The sequence below is a fragment of the Mytilus galloprovincialis genome, chromosome 14, assembly GCF_965363235.1.
Source record: "Mytilus galloprovincialis chromosome 14, xbMytGall1.hap1.1, whole genome shotgun sequence".
Lineage (NCBI taxonomy): Eukaryota > Metazoa > Mollusca > Bivalvia > Mytilida > Mytilidae > Mytilus > Mytilus galloprovincialis.
The window spans coordinates 52,540,307-52,559,674 of NC_134851.1; the positions used below are offsets into that span (position 1 = coordinate 52,540,307).

Consider the following 19,368-nt stretch of genomic DNA (forward strand, 5'->3'; position numbering starts at 1 on the left):
AACACTTACTCTGTTATTGTTTTTCTTCAGGCATATTTCTTTATTTTTTATCAGGATTGGCATGAATCGTTCCCAACTTCCTGAATATGCATGTACTATTTGCCATTGCACATTCAGCCAGTCATGATCAATCAATCAATCAATCATAGAGTCTTAAAACAGATGAATGTTTCATGCCTAGGAGACAGCGAACTGAAGACACAAATTACAATTAAAAACAGGTTTCATTAAGTTTTAAACAAAACACAGGACTGGTGTTGACAATACTTTTACCTACCGCATTCAACATACCAGAAAACAAGTAAGACATGTTTCAAAAAGAACAGCAGCTTCCTCAGGTAAAAGTATAAGTAATGTACCCAACACATTCCCCCCTTCAACAAAATATCCATTTTCCTCTCAAAATGTTAAAGATGCGCCTTCGGCACTCTGATACAAAAATATATTGAAATTTAGGTACATGTACTTTTGTCAACACTTTACACATTTTATTACCAAAATATGAGTGCAAATGTCTCGCCTTTTTCTTACTTATAAAAAACCTTAACCTGCAGCGGGACAGACGGAAGGACGAACAAACGAACGAACGCACAGATTCGCAGACTGGAAAACACAATGCCAAAAAATGGGGCATAAAATTTATTGTTGAAATTGAAAGTAGTGAGTTGGCAAAAAAGAAAGTAGGGTAGGGATAAGAGGGAATCAGGACTTTTTCGGGACCTCGAGATTTGGGGATTGACCCTTGCGGGATCCTGGAATATATTTTTCGATTTCGGGATATGAATTTCTTTAAATTCTGCATCTTGGGATTTCATGTTTTTAAGCCCTGGATTTCGGGATCAGGACCCCTCCGACCACCCCTCAAATTAGCCTTAGTCGGTCAGTCATATATACAAGATTCATATCCTACCATTGGCATGTTAATAATGCCCTCAAAAGAAAAAGCACTGATGGATTGTCATTGAATCATATTTTATTAGACTAATATGGTCTAAATATAAGCAGTTACATTTATTTCATGTTTGGAGCGGTGCAAAGTTTACCAAAAGATGCATTGTAGCAAAGGAGAAGAATAATTGTGGTCTGAGACCAGAGACACAAAAACTATTGAATTTAACAGAAAGGAAACAAATATCAGACTTTGAAAAAAGGGAGAGGGCTTTTGATACCTTTTATGAAATTCTCCATACATAATATCTTTTTAATACAAAAAATCATCCCAGTTCACAGCTGTATATGACCGCGATTTTGTGGGTGTGTTCTGGTGTTGCTAATAGTACCTGAGAATCATATCTTAATACAACATCTTATCATCAAACAATTAGGTTAAGGTCATGTTAACCCCGACAGATAGACATGACACCACAGTTGTCATGGTTGTTCCATACACTACATATTATTGACCTATTGCTTATAATGCCCGAAAAATTGACCCAACCACACAACTAAAAATTGTCCAATGAACCATACAAATGAGGTCGCAGTCAATTGAGACCTATCAGACGGGTTGCAATACCTACTATGTCTCGCATACAGGCGTCGGAGGAAGAAAAAAACCATCACTGCACAACAGACATCAAAGTTTCATATAAACCTCTGAAGAAAGAGATACCTTTCTGAGAAAAATTATTTTTTTCCAAATAGGACCCATTAATTTGTATTCATGCTCGACTATATTTCTTCCAGAGTTTAATAGTAAATACCCATGATATACACATGATATATATCATGTGTATGCTACACTTTTACCATTATATATTATTTATGAAAAATTCACTGTTGTCTAAGTGTGTACATTTCCCTGGAGATAAAATGTATATTATTTACCATTTAAAATTACTTGCAGTCAGAATTAATACATTTTTTGCCCATAACAAGTATAAATTTGATGACCATTCAGGCATTCATTTGAGAAGAAAGATTCGACTGAGGTGTGTCTTTTCAAAGAGTTTCGTTTAGTTCGAAAAGGACATCGGTGGTCTATTAGGGACTGTGCAATATTTATCTGAGGGTGGGACCGGTGCAAACATGGACGGGGCACATACTTTTTTCATACAATTAATGAGCGGGGCGCAAAGTTTTTTGTAACAAACCTTTTGCGGGGCGCACACTTTTTTAAAAACCTTCGTGTGTGCATAAAAAAATTAAATCAGAGTATAACAGATTAAAACTACTTGTGATTTCTGTGGAAAAAAGTAACTTGATAGAAAAAGAACAATTGAATCTAAAACAAAATAACCTAATACAGTGCTTCAATATATTTTTGTGTGTTTATGCTTTTAATAATCATTTATAAAAAAAAAAATGAAATTCTGATCAAAATTCTGGAAAACTATAAACAATGTTTTGAAAATTAAACATATGACATAACATATGGTAATAAATGCTTAAACATAAAACAACTTCAATTGTATTTTAAATAAATCTTTAACATGACAAAATTAAATTCTTAAACATTAAAAGAATTACAACTTAATCTATGAAAAAGCTGAATTATGTCCCTTGGGAGTATTAATTTCCAACAAAAGTCCTTGCAAACAGTAGAAAATGAAAAATTATGTATGCCTGATATAATTAAAGATATAAACTACAAAATCAAGCACTATTGAAATATTTTCTGCATGAATTGCCAAGAATGTGAACAAATTCTTTACACAGGAGAATATAAGTTCTATCTAAATTTGGCCTCAAGTGGGCCTCTTTTTTTCTTAGATGGACAATTTTAACGCTGAAAATGCTTCTAGTATGATTAAATATTGCCTTACTCCATAAACAGTACAAACTTAACCAGAACATTTCCAATTTTAATAGCTAGAGAAATACCCAAGTGATACATTAGGGAATTACACAGCAAAGAAGGCAAATATCTCAGTTAAAAACATTTGTCGCGTCTTGAATTCTGGTGTTTCCAATTGAACTATTTATTGCGAAAGGTGAAAAGAAATACAAAAGAACTATAGTTTGGTGCATTTTATACAATATAGTTAATATTGAACTCCCAGAATAAAGTTTTTTATCAGTACCCATCAATTTGACTTATTATGATGAATCAGCACTTTTCTCAACACAGTATTGTTCTCAGTGAATAATTTTTATTCTTTGTGATAAAAATCAAATGTACTTATAAAAAGCTTCAAAATAGTATAAAATAACTGAAGTCTGATGCCCACTATCATTTTACACCAAATTTATGAAATTTTGGAAATCTTTTCAAATAATTGTCTAGAAAATATTTCAATAGGTTATCAAATTTATTTTGTAAATATACACACTGCAATTATTCATAGATAAATACAAAAAAATATATTGTACCCTTACATTCAATCACAGCGCTCCTAAGTTGACTTCCTTCAAAAATAAAATCTTTATCATATTGAATTAAATGCATTTGAGTTGAAATATCAACTCTGATATACATGTATTATTGAATGTTGTGCATTTTAGTTAAAAAATATCATGTTTCCATATATGTGTTTCATTTTTTTTCCAGCGGGGCAAGGACTTTTTTTTTCATTAATTGAAGCGGGGCAAGAACTTTTTTTATAATAAATATTGGCGGGGCATACAGTTTTTTTTTTTTTAATATTTGCTGTACACCGGCCCCACCCTCAGATAAATATTGCACAGTCCCTTAAAAAAGTGCATAGTTAAGAAAATTTGTCAACAGAAGGCATGACAGGCTTATAGGATCTATGTTAATATTTATAAATACATAAAATAGATACTTACAGACTTTTGTTGTCTATCCTGATATGTTCCTGGTGCCGTTTCAACCACGACAAATACAATACACAAATGGATATTGAATCGTCGCTCCTAATCTTTGAATATCTTTCCTCCATGTACTAACTCGAATAATTCAGCGCCCCTATCCACTACTTTCTCGAGGAAATGGTTAATGGAGTGATCGAAGTGATCGTAATATAACGACTGGATTATTCGGGTTATCCATGTACTGACAAATATATTAAGATACACGCTGTGGATTTATTATGTAATTTCCGTCGTTTGTTTGTCATTATCTATCGTGCGAATGTTTATAATTTATTAGGGTTTATATGATCACGATGGGCACAGTATGTGGTCATTAAAATGTGATATGGGTAATTAGCATATCATATGATAACAAATCTTGTTCGAAGAAACTTTAGAATCGTAAGATTTTATATACAATTCTCTTTTTCGTTTAGTTAGGTTAGAATATCTCATAATAACCTCCTTGCTAAAATTAAATTTCATTTACGTTATTAAAAAAAAATCGAAGTTTGGAATATACCAATATTTTTTGTAAAGGAACATTTTTTTCATAGAAAAACAAAAAAGAATATTGGGTATCAATCCGTGACAGAAAATGAATATAACCACATTAAAAAAAAACACATTAAAGAATTAAGCAAAGGAACAGCGCTGTAAGTCACATTAAACCTTCAACGTGGAACGAAAAGTATCTCACAGCACTGCACGTGTAAGACGACCACTAGCAACAGCCAGAGCGAAATAGTTTGCCAAAAAAAAAATGAATAGACTTCGTAAGATGTTACACCAACCATTTCGGGTGCGATCAAAAAGGAAAGAAGTACGTATTTAAAAAATTTAGTAGTTCTTACGTGATTAAATCAAACTATATTATATGCAGAATAATTTTTGGTAAGTAATATAGATACATGTATCAAATGAAAGGGTAAGGACTGCTGAACCTTGCAGAACACACACATTTGACAGATGAATACAAATGAAACAAAAAGTTATGAATTAGTTCTATAAAATTGAGGGCGTACATTGCCTGTTACTCAGATATAAATAAATTTGGTGTTTTTACTGTCTTCTGATTGGTTAAAATTATTAGTTTTATTTTCAATGTTGTCAATTTTGATGGCGACACGCCCACTCTGACGTTGTGTATTCATACGCCTACATGTGTGTACGTTGTTTTTGTTAATATAAATAATATAAAAAGTTCTTTGAGCCTTATTTTTGAAAGAAATTTATTTATAATGAATGGCAAGAATTTATTTTGATTTTATTGAACCATAAAACTAATTTTTGACTCTTCACATTTTACATAATCCACTTCGCGGATTATTCAATGTGAAGAGTCAAAAATTAGTTTTATGGTTCAATAAATTCAAAATAGATTATAGCCATTCATTAAATGAAGTACCTAGTTTGGTATATCCAAAGTTATGATATAACTAGTACAGTCTGATGTGTAAATAATGGTATACTTATCCCCCATATATATATTTGCATGCTGTTTTTTGGTGTTGACGTCCGGAATACTACATTGTTGACTTAGCTTCTCAGTGTTCAAGCTTTCCGTAAAAACAATGGTTTTTCCATGATATTACATGTAACATTGCTCTTATCAAACAAATAATGAAGGTTAAGAAAACATTCGTTTATAAGTAATGAAAGCATTTGAATACTGGTACGATTGAAGTTAGAATAATGCGTCTTGGCACGTCTTCTTACAAAGTTATTTGTATCTGCTGAAAAATGCGTCAAAACATCTGACTCAGTTTGTCTAGTACAAAACGTGTTAATAACATAAAGCATGTTGTCATTCTGGGTGTATGTATGTAATAGTTACCACTGGACATCATACATCGTTATTATCGTCATCTTCATCATTCTTTATATAAATAATGACGCGAGTATCTTATGGTAAAATGGGACATAAAAAAGTGGTTGAAACTTTGCTCCATCATGGATATCAATCTAAATATATATATATTCTCTAATTTCGTTATCCTCTTATAAAATGTAAGCACTATCATGTTTCTGGAATGATTTATCCGGGTTATTGTTTCACATGTAAATAATAAAATAATAAATGGCGAATTAACTTAAAAAATATATAAACTATGAAAGTACCAAAGCACTTACTTCAAAGTTGCATAAAGTAAACCCGCGGGGATTTCAAAAGAGCTTTTTACACAAGACAAAGTCAATGAAGACATTCCATTACGAACCTATATCTACTGGATTTATTGTTATTTTGTTCAAGTCCTGAATATGCACGTAATATTAGCCAAAACATGTGTTCAGCAAACTTAAAAATCGTCTTTTTTTTTTTTTTTTATCTAAAAACTGTCATAGGGTGAAACTTGCACATTTATTTCTTATCTAAGATCGGTATTTAATTTGCCTTGGCCTAGAATGTTAAGTATTTGTAGATTTATTGTTTTCGTGAACTTTAGCAGACTGTCTGACTGACCGTTTAATTTAATGTATGATGCAGCTGTGTTTGAACTGTAATCATTTATAATTAGAAGCCGTACAATTTATGTTCCTGTTTGTTTATATTCTGTTCCAATACTTCCGATACTATTATTTCTATTTTTTGTTCATTATTCTTTATTCTGTAAACCCCCATCCACAGCCTCAGGTATAGACGAATGTCATATATGTGGCCTGGTCTAGTAATGTCAGCAGTGTGATCTGCACATATATCATTTTGTAGAAAAAGATGAACGGGTGGCGTTATACATTGTTTTGATGTAAGATATGATACATCTTTTCTATAAAATCGATTGATTGACAGATTGGTGGTTACAGACTGAGAACGTGCAGTGTCAAATAGTTCATGCATGCATGCACGGAACGAAAAGCTATTTTAAAACAATTTACATACGTATTACCATGCATGGGGAATACCTGTAACAAATTAAGGGTAGACCAGGATGAAGTTCGGTAAACTTTTGATCACTTTTTATACGGGTTTTACATTTTTTTCTATTTTGGCGGATGAAGACAATTCTATTCCCAAGTCACCCTTAAGTGTCCATAAATTCAGCAGCACCCATACATATATATATACCTACTTTCCAATCTTTTAAAACAAATAAAAGAAAGAATAAGACAAAATGATACACATTCTCAAACGCCTATTTTATCGGTAATAATACTTGAGGGTCTTGTTGGAGTTGACAGAATATCAAATCAGGCGACTGGGAAACGCAGAATAAAGGACAAAACATATAGCATATACAAAAAAAAATATAAAGAATAGAAAATAAAAGGATGATCAAATAGAGAATAATGAGCAAAATTATAAAGAATAGAAAAAATGTTTTAAAAATTAAAAGAATACAAAATCGATGGACCATCCATCCAGACCATTATAATTTTGTAGTTGTCCATTTTTGTTTAGCATATTATTTTATTTGAAAGATATAAAATGACCATACATTAAAAACCTCTATGAAATGACACAGATTCAAATAATTTACAACCTTCGATTTGTTTAATGTATGTTAGCAAACAAGTGCCGCATATCTATCAGAAGTTGTAAAATAATTATTACTAATTACAACAAACGCGGCTTAAAAGCCTTATCAATTTTATGTAATGCACGCGTACGTTGATTGTAGGCCCATAGTGTTACCACATGACGAGAAGTCTTCAAATGGAAACACAAGATAATTAATGACAAGACGCAGGACACTTAAACTGGACCCCTGTTGTGTTCACTTATCGCTACACTGACGGTGCGAAGATGTATTGTATAGATGGAACGGCGGACCAGTTTATATGACACTGATCTGTAATTTTGTATAATATGATCACTTGGTATTTCTCTCTATGTACGTGCAACGAAGATGACAGACAGTGGACATCAAAAGGAGGAAAGACAAGTTAAACATAGACGGGATAGTTTTCCAGTTTCGTTTATGAAACATTCATCACAGTTCAAGAAATTGGAGGTTAGTTTTGCTCAGTTTACTAGAGGTGGGGTGAGGGGTGGGGGTCAAGGATACTGGGGTCCCCTCGTGGACACCCTACATACATGCTTAATGCATACTAGACGTTTAATAAGTCTCTGCTTATGTCCCTTTTCAAATCCTCGATCGATCCGCATCTGCGAATCAATTTGCATATTTTTTTTACGATAGCACTGCATAAGAATAATATCGATCACTCCATAATAAACAAGTACAATTTGGAATAAAACATTTATGGAACTCCAAAACTGATTATGATAACGATAATCATATCATTAAAGAAAGAGGTGTATCATGAAGCAAAGCTTAATGCTATAAATAAATTTGACTTTACTACTCTGACAATTTGTTATATCACAAAGATAAATTTATATACTACAAGTGTGGACACAGATCAGTGTGGATAGTATGTTTGGGTTTTTGAGTGTTTTGTATGACTAAAGAAGTTCTTTGTTATCCCCATTGGTTTCTATATTATTAACTATGTTTCATAATATGACATCCAACCTGAGCATTAGCAGAGTTGTTTATTTTATATTTAGTTTTTTATGTTCAAGACGGGCCTAAAAGAGCTCGAGACACTAATTGCATCAGTTACTAAATGATTATGTCAGATAGAGTATGTTCCACATTCTTGATTTTGGATACATTTTGAAGCTAGTAGAAGAGGAACACATAACAAGTTAATTTTTTCATGATGTGATTTTTTTTATATTGGAGATGGTATCTGAAAACATGCGAACATAAGTTTGAACGTAAAATTATTAGATAAATATTTTTTATTATCTTAAGTTTAATTATTAAGATATTAATAATGTTTCTAATTGGTAATCTCATTATTATTTCCTACTGGTGAAAGTTGAAGTAATTTTTAAACATTTAAAAAATTAAAAAGTTAACTTTCTTTACGCTTAGTCTTAGAACAGCTGTTAGGACACACTAGCTATGAAATTGTTTCATAGAAGGATGGAAAATGTACCTATTATTTTAGCAAAAAGTGAAAGATACCCAGGGGCGGGACCAGTCATTTTTAAAAGAGGGTTCTAAACATTTGTTCCAATTTAAAACCAATGATCGTAAAAAAAAAGGGTGTTCAAAGCACAGAACCCTAACTGGATCCGCCACTGAATCCAAAGGATCATATTTATACTCATAAGTCTATGAAAAAATAACACACCATTGCGAAAAACGAATAAACGAGCAAGAGATTATTGTATGTAAAAAAATATAGTTTTGAACATTTTCATAAGTACCTAAAGAACTGTACTCACACTCTTATGCAATCTGTTTGGCACACAGAATAATTGACAAAAAGTCTGCATCTTCATGGATAACATGACCATTTCAGTCAAAATATAATACGCTGTTCTTTATAGGTCACCAGACACTTCTATCAAAAGGATTTTTTTTTTTAAAGAAACACAAAAGTTTAGAAGGCAGACAAAATGGCAGAAATTACTACAACCACAGAGAACATTAGTGAAGGATACATTTTGAGGAAAATCTTTAGAGGTAAAAAAAAAAAAAAAAAGAAGTATCTTAGAATGCTGAAATTAAGATTCATAATTGTTGTTTTATAAAAAGTGTTCTTTCTTATCTCATTGCTAAAGATTTTGAAAGTGTTAATTTAAATATAATTCATACATGTATTTTGACTATTTTGACTATGTATTATGTAGTTCGGTCGGAATTGTTATTAGTGATTTAACATTCATTATTTTAAGAATGCGTGCAATGTATCGGTTACTCTATGAAAAGGAATATATTATGAATTTTAGAGCGAGGGCCTGATATGTGATGTTCAGTTGTACAATCATTTGCACATCTTATCTATACGGCGATCAGATCCGGCTGCTCCTTCAGTCCTTGTACATCTCTCTGAAACATTTGCTTACTTTACAAGTTACAATTCGTTTTTGATAAGGTTAATGTAAGATGTTGCAAGACTTTTACCATCTTGGGTTATGCCCATTTATAACCATAAACAATGCTGGATGTTTCTGTTCTCTAACTTAAGTTTGCCTCAACCGAATGTTAAAATCACAAAACTGTCTTCACTACTTGAATCCTGTACATGTATCTGAATGTGGAAGTTGACACGTGCACATTTACGAGTAGGATCATTTGTAGCCCATAGACACATTTTTCTTTTTTTTTTTGTATGAACTGCATTTTTTTATTTGATCTTTCAGATAGCTTTGGTTGAACGGAATAATGGAAACATGTATTTGGGAATATTACATTTACAAAGATGATTGTTTGAAAAGGTCAGAAGAGTTTGAAGATGAATAATTCCAGCTACAGATCTGCATGTCACTAAAAGATCAGATTACTAAACGATTAGTACCAGATGCATTATAACGAAGCTTCAAGTTGTCTCTCAGTTTGTCTGTAATAAATAAGACCGTTGGAATTTCTTTTAAATTATTTTAATTTTGTATCATGTAATACTTTTAAGATTATTTTTATATAGAACAAAATTCATATTGAATGTAGAATAAATTTATTCTGTGTCTCAGCCTCACCATACAGATAACTTAACTCAAAATAAATTTATTTTATATTTTATTATAATCCGAAATCGCATTGAAACTAGAATTAATTTATTCTGTGTCACAGCCTCACCATACAGATTACTTTACTTCAAAATAAATTTATTTGATATTTTATTATAATCTGAAATCGCATTCAAATAGAATAAATTTATTCTGTGTCATAGCCTCACCATACAGATAACTTTACGTCAAAATAAATTTATTTTATATTTTATTATAATCCGAAATCGCATTCAAATAGAATTAATTTATTCTGTGTCACAGCCTCACCATACAGATAACTTTACTTCAAAATAAATTTATTTTATATTTTATTATAATCCGAAATCGCATTGAATGTAGAATAAATGTATTGTGTGTCTCAGCCTCACCATACAGATTATTGGACTTTCAAAATAAATTTATTTTAAATATTGTTATAATCATAAATGACATTGAATGTATAATAAATGTATTCTATGATTTTCTCGAACTAATAATAGATATTATGGCTCTATAAAATAAATTTATTTTATAAATGATCATATACCGAAAGCACCATGCATTTAGAATAAATTTATTCTATGTTGAATCCTTTACAGAGAGTTGACTGAAAATGGACAGCTAAGTGTAGATTTCAGTATAAATTTATTTTGAAATGTAACAAATAAATACTAATATAACAGAATTGTCTTTGTTTTTCATGATTTTTTCTCTAATACATGGGTTAAAGAATAAATTTATTACGTTCTGGTCCGAATTTGGCCTCTAATTGCACTTGTCAGAATTAAGAGTGAAAAAAGAGGAAAATTGGTTTTTTCCTTTTTTATTCTGCTCTCAGTTCAAAGTAAAACGGAGATCTCAATTCATATTGAATAACATGCAACACTTGTTGCATTCAGTGTGGGAAAACAACGGTTAAATTCAATACTCGGCTGAATACTGTGGATTCATTATTATTCGTTGGATACCAATTTTCGTGGGTTTTGTTGTTACAGATGAACCTTGCCTTGAATTCAAATGTTCAACAAATAGCATATTTTCAATAGGCTTTGTATATAGAGATTGGCAAAGCAACAAAATCAAATATCCACGCATATGCAGTTTCAGCAATCCACGAAAATTGATATGAATATAATGAATCCGCAGTAACCATTGTTGAGGGAAAATCTGAAAGTTTCAACAGACGAAGAAATTGATTATGAACAATTGTAATGTTTCATAAAACACATGTATTCATGTATCTGACTTATGGCCGTATTGATTAATTAATCTGGTAATGGGTATACATAATTCATTAAGTCCCCAAAATTCTGTAGTTTTCATTTGTTTCGATGTACAATACATGTACATTTAAAGGAGTAGGTCCGGTAAGGGCCGATTTTGGCCTCAAATTTCAAGTTCATCTTACGAAAGATTGTAAACACTTTAGAAACACTTACATTGTAAGTGTCTATTTCAATTGATTCGATTAGTTTATGTGAAAGATTTGAATGAATTTAGTCATTAAAAACGCTCCGATTCAAGCTAAATATGAAAAATCTATCAAATATGCAAAAAAACGTCACTTTTCAGATGGTTTTTGTCAAAAATGAAAGTGGCCGCATCCGTGTTCATCCTCAACCTTTATATATATTATGTATCATCATCAAATAAAAACTTAAATTTCAATATTATGAATGAACACGATCATTTAAGACGGGAACCGTCTAAAATTTAACTAAAATGCTAAATTTGAGAAGATTTCATTAATTTAACATGACTTTATGATGCTAGTACCCGATATATGTGCATTGTATTGTCAAAAACAGCCCATATTTATGTAACAGCTGAATCATTCTACTTTCCAATGAATAGCTTAAAGATTACATTTTTCACAATTTTGCAAAACTGCTATATTTTGGGGCCAAAAAGGGGTCTTACTGAACCTACTCCTTTGAATGGGCTATTTTTGTCTAGCAGTTTTTATACGCCCGTCAAAATTTTGACGGGACGTATTATGGTATACAAATGTCCGGTGTCCGTCCGTCTGTCCGTCTGTTCGTCTGTCTGTCCGGTTTTTTTGTCGAGCCTGCAACTTTTGTTGCAGAAAGCTCGACATAGGGATAGTGATCCGGCGGCGGCGGCGGCGGCGGCGGTGTTAGCTTACTTCTTAAAAGCTTTATATTTTGAAGGTGGAAGACCTGGATGCTTCATACTTTGTATATAGATGCCTCATATTACGAAGTTTCCGCCAGTCACATGTCCAATGTCCTTCACCTCATTTTCATGGTTCAGTGACCACTTGAAAAAAAAGTTCAAATTTTTTGTAATGTTGAATTCTCTCTTATTATAAGTAATAGGATAACTATGTTTGATATGTGCGTACCTTGCAAGGTCCTCATGTCTGTCAGACAGTTTTCACTTGACCTCGACCTCATTTCATGGATCAGTGAACAAGGTTAAGTTTTGGTGGTCAAGTCCATATCTCAGATACTATAAGCAATAGGGCTAGTATATTCGGTGTATGGAAGGACTGTAAGGTGTACATGTCCAACTGGCAGGTGTCATCTGACCTTGACCTCATTTTCATGGTTCAGTGGTTATAGTTAAATTTTTGTGTTTTGGTCTGTTTTTTTTTGGTACTATATGCAATAGGTCTACTATATTTGTTATATGGAATGATTGTAAGGTGTACATGTCTAGCGGGCAGATGTCATGGGACCTTGACCTCATTTTCATGGTTCAGTGGTTATAGTTAAATTTTTGTGTTTTGGTCTTTTTTTTCATACTATATGCAATAGGTCTACTATATTTGTTGTATGGAATGATTGTAAGGTGTACATGTCTAGCGGGCAGATGTCATGTGACCTTGACCTCATTTTCTTGGTTCAGTGGTCAAAGTTAAGTTTTTGAGTTTTGGTCTTTTTATCTAATACTATATGCCATAGGTCAACTATATTTGGTGTATGGAAATATTTTATGATCTTTACGTCAGTAGCGCAGGTTTCTTTTGACCCTGACCTCATTTTCACGGTTCATTGCACAGTGTTAAGTTTTTGTGTTTTGGTCTATTTTTCTTAAACTATATGTAATAGGTCAACTATATATGTTGTATAGAAGCATTGTTAGCTGTACATGTCTGCCTGGCATGGTTCATCTGACCTTGACCTCATTTTCATGGTTCATTGGTCTTTGTTTAGTTATCTTGGTTAATGTTAAGTTTATGAGACAGTTGTAATAAAGCTTTATACTTAGGACTATCTACATAATATCAATGATTAGTATAGAAGGCGAGACATTTCAGCGTGTTCACTCTTGTTTACATGTTGTGCCGTATCTCAAAAACAATTTATGATTATTGCTTAAAACTTTACACACTTCTCTGTTGATTCAAAACTTTATTTTGGAGTTATTGAGTATTTTGTTGAACAGGGGAGGGTTTTTGTACATGTCGCGCCGTATCTCAAAAATAATTTATGATTATTGCTTAAAACTTTACACACTTCTTTGTTATATTAATCTAAAGATCTGTATACTTTTTGGTTTTGATTCAAAATTTTATTTTAGTGATATTTAGTTTTTCGAAGAAAAAAAACAGGTTTGGGGGTTTCACATGTCCCGCCGTGTCTCAAAAACAATATATGGTTATTGCTTAAAACTTTCTTAGAAACTATTGATGATTATTGCATAAAACTTCCACACAAGACGTCGGGCGTATCATGCGCTCATGGCGCAGCTGTTTATTTATATCTTCATCCTCATCAACATGAAGTAATGCTCTTCTGGCTCTTGTAGTACACTTGTCTTCCAGCTCTTGTAGTTCTGGGTACACTGAGTAGCATCTAACATTGTGTCTTGCTCTTAAAGCTAACTACACCGAGTTGACCGCTACAACGAGTTGAGCATTACTTCCATGTGCATAACTGACATTGTTATTCCGGCTCTTGTAGTGCTGCACGGAGTTGACCGCTACACCGAGTTGAGCATTACTTCCATGTGCATTACTGACATTGTTATTCCGGCTTGTGTAGTGCTGCACGGAGTTGACCGCTACACCGAGTTGAGCATTACTTCCATGTGCATTACTGACATTGTTATTCCGGCTTGTGTAGTGCTGTACGGAGTTGACCGCTACACCGAGTTGAGCATTACTTCCATGTGCACTACTGACATTGTTATTCCGGCTCTTGTAGTGCTGCACTGAGTTGACCGCTACACCGAGTTGAGCATTACTTCCATGTACATTACTGACATTGTTATTCCGGCTTGTGTAGTGCTGCACGGAGTTGACCGCTACACCGAGTTGAGCATTACTTCCATGTGCATTACTGATATTGTTATTCCGGCTCGTGTAGTGCTGCACGGAGTTGACCGCTACACCGAGTTGAGCATTACTTCCATGTGCATTACTGACATTGTTATTCCGGCTCTTGTAGTGCTGCACGGAGTTGACCGCTACACCGAGTTGAGCATTACTTCCATGTGCATTACTGACATTGTTATTCCGGCTCTTGTAGTGCTACACTGAGTTGAACGCTACACCGAGTTGAGCATTACTTCCATGTACATTACTGACATTGTTATTCCGACTCTTGTAGTGCTACATTGAGTTGACCGCTTCACCGAGTTGAGCATTACTTCCATGTGCATTATTGACATTGTTATTCCGGCTCTTGTAGTGCTGCACGGAGTAAACAACTACTTCTCTGCTCTGATAGCTTCAAATAGCTGCTACACCCAGTTTAACTGTGTCACTAATTTAGAAAATGCTGGGTCTACCCCAAACCCAATATAGCCCATTCAATCTTTAATGCTGTCAAAATTGTAATAACTTAATTGAAATTTTGAAAATAATAATGAACCATAACAATTGGTATCCAACGTTGTGCTAGTAAGTTTGTGTTTACTTTCAGTGATGGAGATGGAATACAAGATACTGATGATAATTGTCCATATTTGGCTAATGGAGAACAGTCTGATACCAATGGGGATGGAACAGGTAAATCTTCTGGAGGGAAGTCTGTTATCCATAGATTACTTAAGAGGGACGTAATTTATCTTGTTCTATAGGGAAGTCTGTCACCCATAGATTACTTAAGAGGGACTTAGTTTATTTGGTTCTGAAGGGAAGTCTGTTATTCATAGATTACTTAAGAGGGACTTAGTTTATCTGGTTCTGAAGGGAAGTTTATTTTGGTTTATTTGGTGCCTCCAATGAAAGTGCCAAAATTAAGCACACGAAAATAAAGCAAACACTGAATATTGAAACGCCAAAATCGAGGACTGGTACGTCGATATCTTAAAGTTGATTGTTGGTGGAAATATCTTATGTTATCATGTCTTACGTATATTTTCTATAATTCTTTACATAGCCAATATTGGGTAAAATTCGACAACAACACTATATATTTTTTATTTAATTGTCAATTTCCTAAAATTGTTAAGAAAAAACACAATATGAATTTGTATTCGCATATGTCATAAATATGCCTGGCTATTGCTGATTAGACACCATTATTGGTAATTAGAATATAAAAACTCTTTCGAATCCTTTGTCTTCTATAAATTAACATGTACTGCCAAAGGCATAGATTACAATTTAAATCCATGATCGTTAATAATTAACATGTAGTTGCAAGAGATACAGTAATTAAAATTTATTTTATATGATTTTTTAAAACAAAACAAAAAGTCTATTTAAAATTAAACACATCAACTGGGCACAACACCAAAATTACACACACCAAAATAAAACACCTTCCTTTTGAGTGAAAACCGCTAAAAATATCCCGACGCCAAAATTTCCCAATTTTCGGTACTTTTAAGAAGGACTTACTTTAACATACAAACCCTAAGGGTTTGTAAATACATGCAAATGTCTTCTGTTAGAGTACTACTAAATGGAATGAAACCAAACATGGCATGAATGTTCCTAATGAGGTGTTGACTAAGTGTTGTTACTTTGTAAATCAATCAACCAAGATGGCTGCCAACGGGGGACCAAGTTTATCAAAGGACCCTAAGGGAAATACATAAAATGTCTTCTAGAAAACCACTTTATGGATTGAAACTAAACATGATATGTATCTTTTGAGGTGCTGACCAATAGTTGTTTCTTTGTTGCTGATTTGTCATCCAAGATGTCCGCCAGCAAGAGGACTAAGTTTAACATAGGACCCTATTGGAAAAACATACAATTTTCTTCTTCTAAAGAACCACTGAATAGAATGAAACCAGAAAAGAAGATCTACAAATCAGTCAACATAAGCAAAATTTTCAATGGACTTCTTGTTTGAGTTATTGTCCTAATGAAGTAATTTTCTACAATTTCAATAAATCATGTATTGGTAATTTCTGTAAACTTTACAAAAGTCTTCTGCTTTTGATTAAATTAATAGGCCATTTTGAAACCAAATTTGGCCTCAATCATTATTAGGGTATCTGTTATGATTTTAATCTATTTTTACATGATTTCAAAAAACCAAAGCAGAACCAGGTGAGTTAGGCAGGCTGTAGTTTGTTGAGACTGTTACATTTATGTTATGTACAAGAGACATAGTGATCCTAGATTTTGTCATTGGCAGCATCAAAATTTTCTGTGATTAAAGATATTTTAGACATCAATAACTTTCTAAAACCTTCATGGAACTTTATGAAATTTTGACAGAAACTTGATAATGACCTCAATAAAGCATCCAGAAAATATTGAGATTCATTTTTAGTATTTACCTGATAAATTGACTTAGTTAAAAAAAAAAAAAAAAAAGAGTTAACAAGGAAACATAGACTAGGGTTACAATTTGTTACACATCAATTGCTTTGTCTAATCTTCATGGAATTCAATGAACGTTTGGCAGAGTGAGTATTTTATGATTAATGATATGTATGGAACAATTTTTTTTTTTAATTTTCAGTATTTTCTTATTTGATAGACAGTGATAGATGGAATAAGTATTTTATTGACGGACAGTCTGGGATTACTTTTTTTTACATGATAAATTTGTTAACCTTCATGGATAGTTATGAAACTTGGACAGAAGCAATACACCTTATCGCTAATCCCGGCTGACCCGGCCGCTTGAACTTTTGACGCATACAACAATCACTTTTCCATTGTGGCGTCAGATATTTTGTTTTATGACGTCAACATTTTACGGGAACCTGTGTGATTTTCAGTAATGGCGGACAAATAGCGATAAGGTGTATATTTCAAGATAAAATAAAATCTGAAAGGGATCCTGATCTGATTTGTTCAGTGATAACATAAACTTTTCATGATCTGTTTATATACTGCTCTAATTGTCCAAATACAATTTGTTCTGCTAGAATTTCTTTAATTAGCATGTACTGAAGTTGTCAACACCTGGATTGTAGTGAAGTATAGAAATTGAAAGTTTTCTTTATTAATATTTCATTTTTGTTCTTGAAATATATTGTCCACTTTTCAATCAGTGAACTCCTGCCACAACTAGCTAGAATGATTTTATTGTGTGCAATTTAACAGAAATTTGGATTTGCTTTAAATTTTGTATACTTTAAATTAAATGTGCATTGCGTTTCACTGTTTGTATACTCTGTTTTAGATTTGGATGCGATGCCACAAATATTTGATAAATTTTTCCACACAGCATTGAATTTAGCATGTTGAAATTTAATTGAAAATCTGTTTAAACTTAAAATTATTGAACAAAATTCCCTTATTAAAAATTTAATGTTTGTAGAGAATGTGCATAAAATCTATCAAAATTTGTTAAAAAAAACCCTTCTTCTTGCCAAATTTATGTGCTTTTTGTCCTGATTTAACTTTACTTTAGGGCCTATTTTAGCTCACTCAAAAGGGCAGGGACAAGGAAAGGGCTAAGCGAGTTTGTAAGCACTAGGAGTCTGTTGTTGTCTGATAACTTTAAAAAAAAAATTCTCCTCTGAACCTACTGGGCCAAATTCAATCAAGTTTGGTCACAATCATCATTGAGTATCTAGTTTAAAATATGTGTCTGATGACCCCAGATTTTACTTTATCTTTGCATGAACTGCTTGCTCTCTAGGATTACAGGATAGCTATATTTGGTATACTAGTATTTGCAAGTTCTACAAATCACTAAAATGCTCAGCAAGTGAATATCTACTAACAAGTCAAGATCTACTAACAAATGCAGATATAAATGATGATGGAAGTTTTTAACAAAGTTTTATAATAATCTGTAAAAGTATCACTTTACTAACTTGACCACAGGTCAGTGATAATGGCAAATATATTGCTTAGAAACATTATTTTATTACAAACTTCTTGATTTTATACATTAAAAAAATATTAATCTTAATAACAATGATTATTTTATTTTTTTAGGAGATTTTTGTGACACAGATATTGATGGGGATGGTGTGTTAAATGATGAAGATAACTGTGTGTATATCTCCAATCCATCTCAGACTGATTCAGATGGTACTGTTCTTTTTGTTTGTTATTAGGGAATACACCTTTAATATAGAGTGGACACAGAGAGCTTTTTCTGTCCCTGTATCAAACTTTAGCTTATAGTATATGTTTTTGTCCCCTGTCTGATGTGGAACATAAAAATATTGGTCTGTCAGGTCTTGTAAAGGCTCTCACTTGTACAATGCTTGTCTGATTATATCTAAATTATATCAGCAATGTCTCTAGCACTTTAAAAATCAGTGCTAATCAACTATTTTTTAAAGAGGTATGCCCCTAGAAATATTAATTACATGTATATAGAAAATTGCATTGTAAGCCCCGTCACATGTACAATTCTTTTCAGATTTTTATAAAGCTTTTATCAGAAATTTTAATCAATAAAGAGTTGGACAGATTCAAAAATAAAATCGGATTTACTATTTTTAAAAGAGTTATGTCCCTTGGAAATATTCATTATATGGGAAATTGCATTGTTAGCACTCTCATGTGTACAATAACAGATGTTTATATCAGCAATGTCTTGGATGAGTTAGAAAATCAGTTACAGATTATTTTTTTTTAAAAGAGTTATGACCCTTAAAACTATTGTGTGTGCTCTCGTGAACAATATATAAGAGTTATGACCCTTGAAACTATTGTCTGTGCTCTCATGTGTACAATATATAAGAGTTATGACCCTTAAAACTATTGT

The 19,368-nt window shown here is 32.5% G+C and overlaps 1 protein-coding gene and 1 long non-coding RNA gene across 3 annotated transcripts in view; both read left to right on the plus strand.

Moving 5' to 3' along the window:
• LOC143059422 (uncharacterized) overlaps window positions 1-19,368 on the plus strand; it is a 374,671-nt gene that overhangs the window by 276,677 nt on the left and 78,626 nt on the right. For both annotated transcript variants that reach the window (XM_076232911.1, XM_076232912.1), the window contains exons 53-54: window positions 15,154-15,239; window positions 18,588-18,683. In XM_076232911.1, coding sequence (XP_076089026.1) covers window positions 15,154-15,239; window positions 18,588-18,683 — 182 coding nt within the window. The remainder of the gene's footprint in view (window positions 1-15,153; window positions 15,240-18,587; window positions 18,684-19,368) is intronic.
• On the plus strand, window positions 7,513-11,089 carry LOC143058934 (uncharacterized). The gene is made up of 3 exons (XR_012973297.1): window positions 7,513-7,706; window positions 9,101-9,236; window positions 9,917-11,089. It is a non-coding gene; the product is annotated as an uncharacterized LOC143058934 (long non-coding RNA).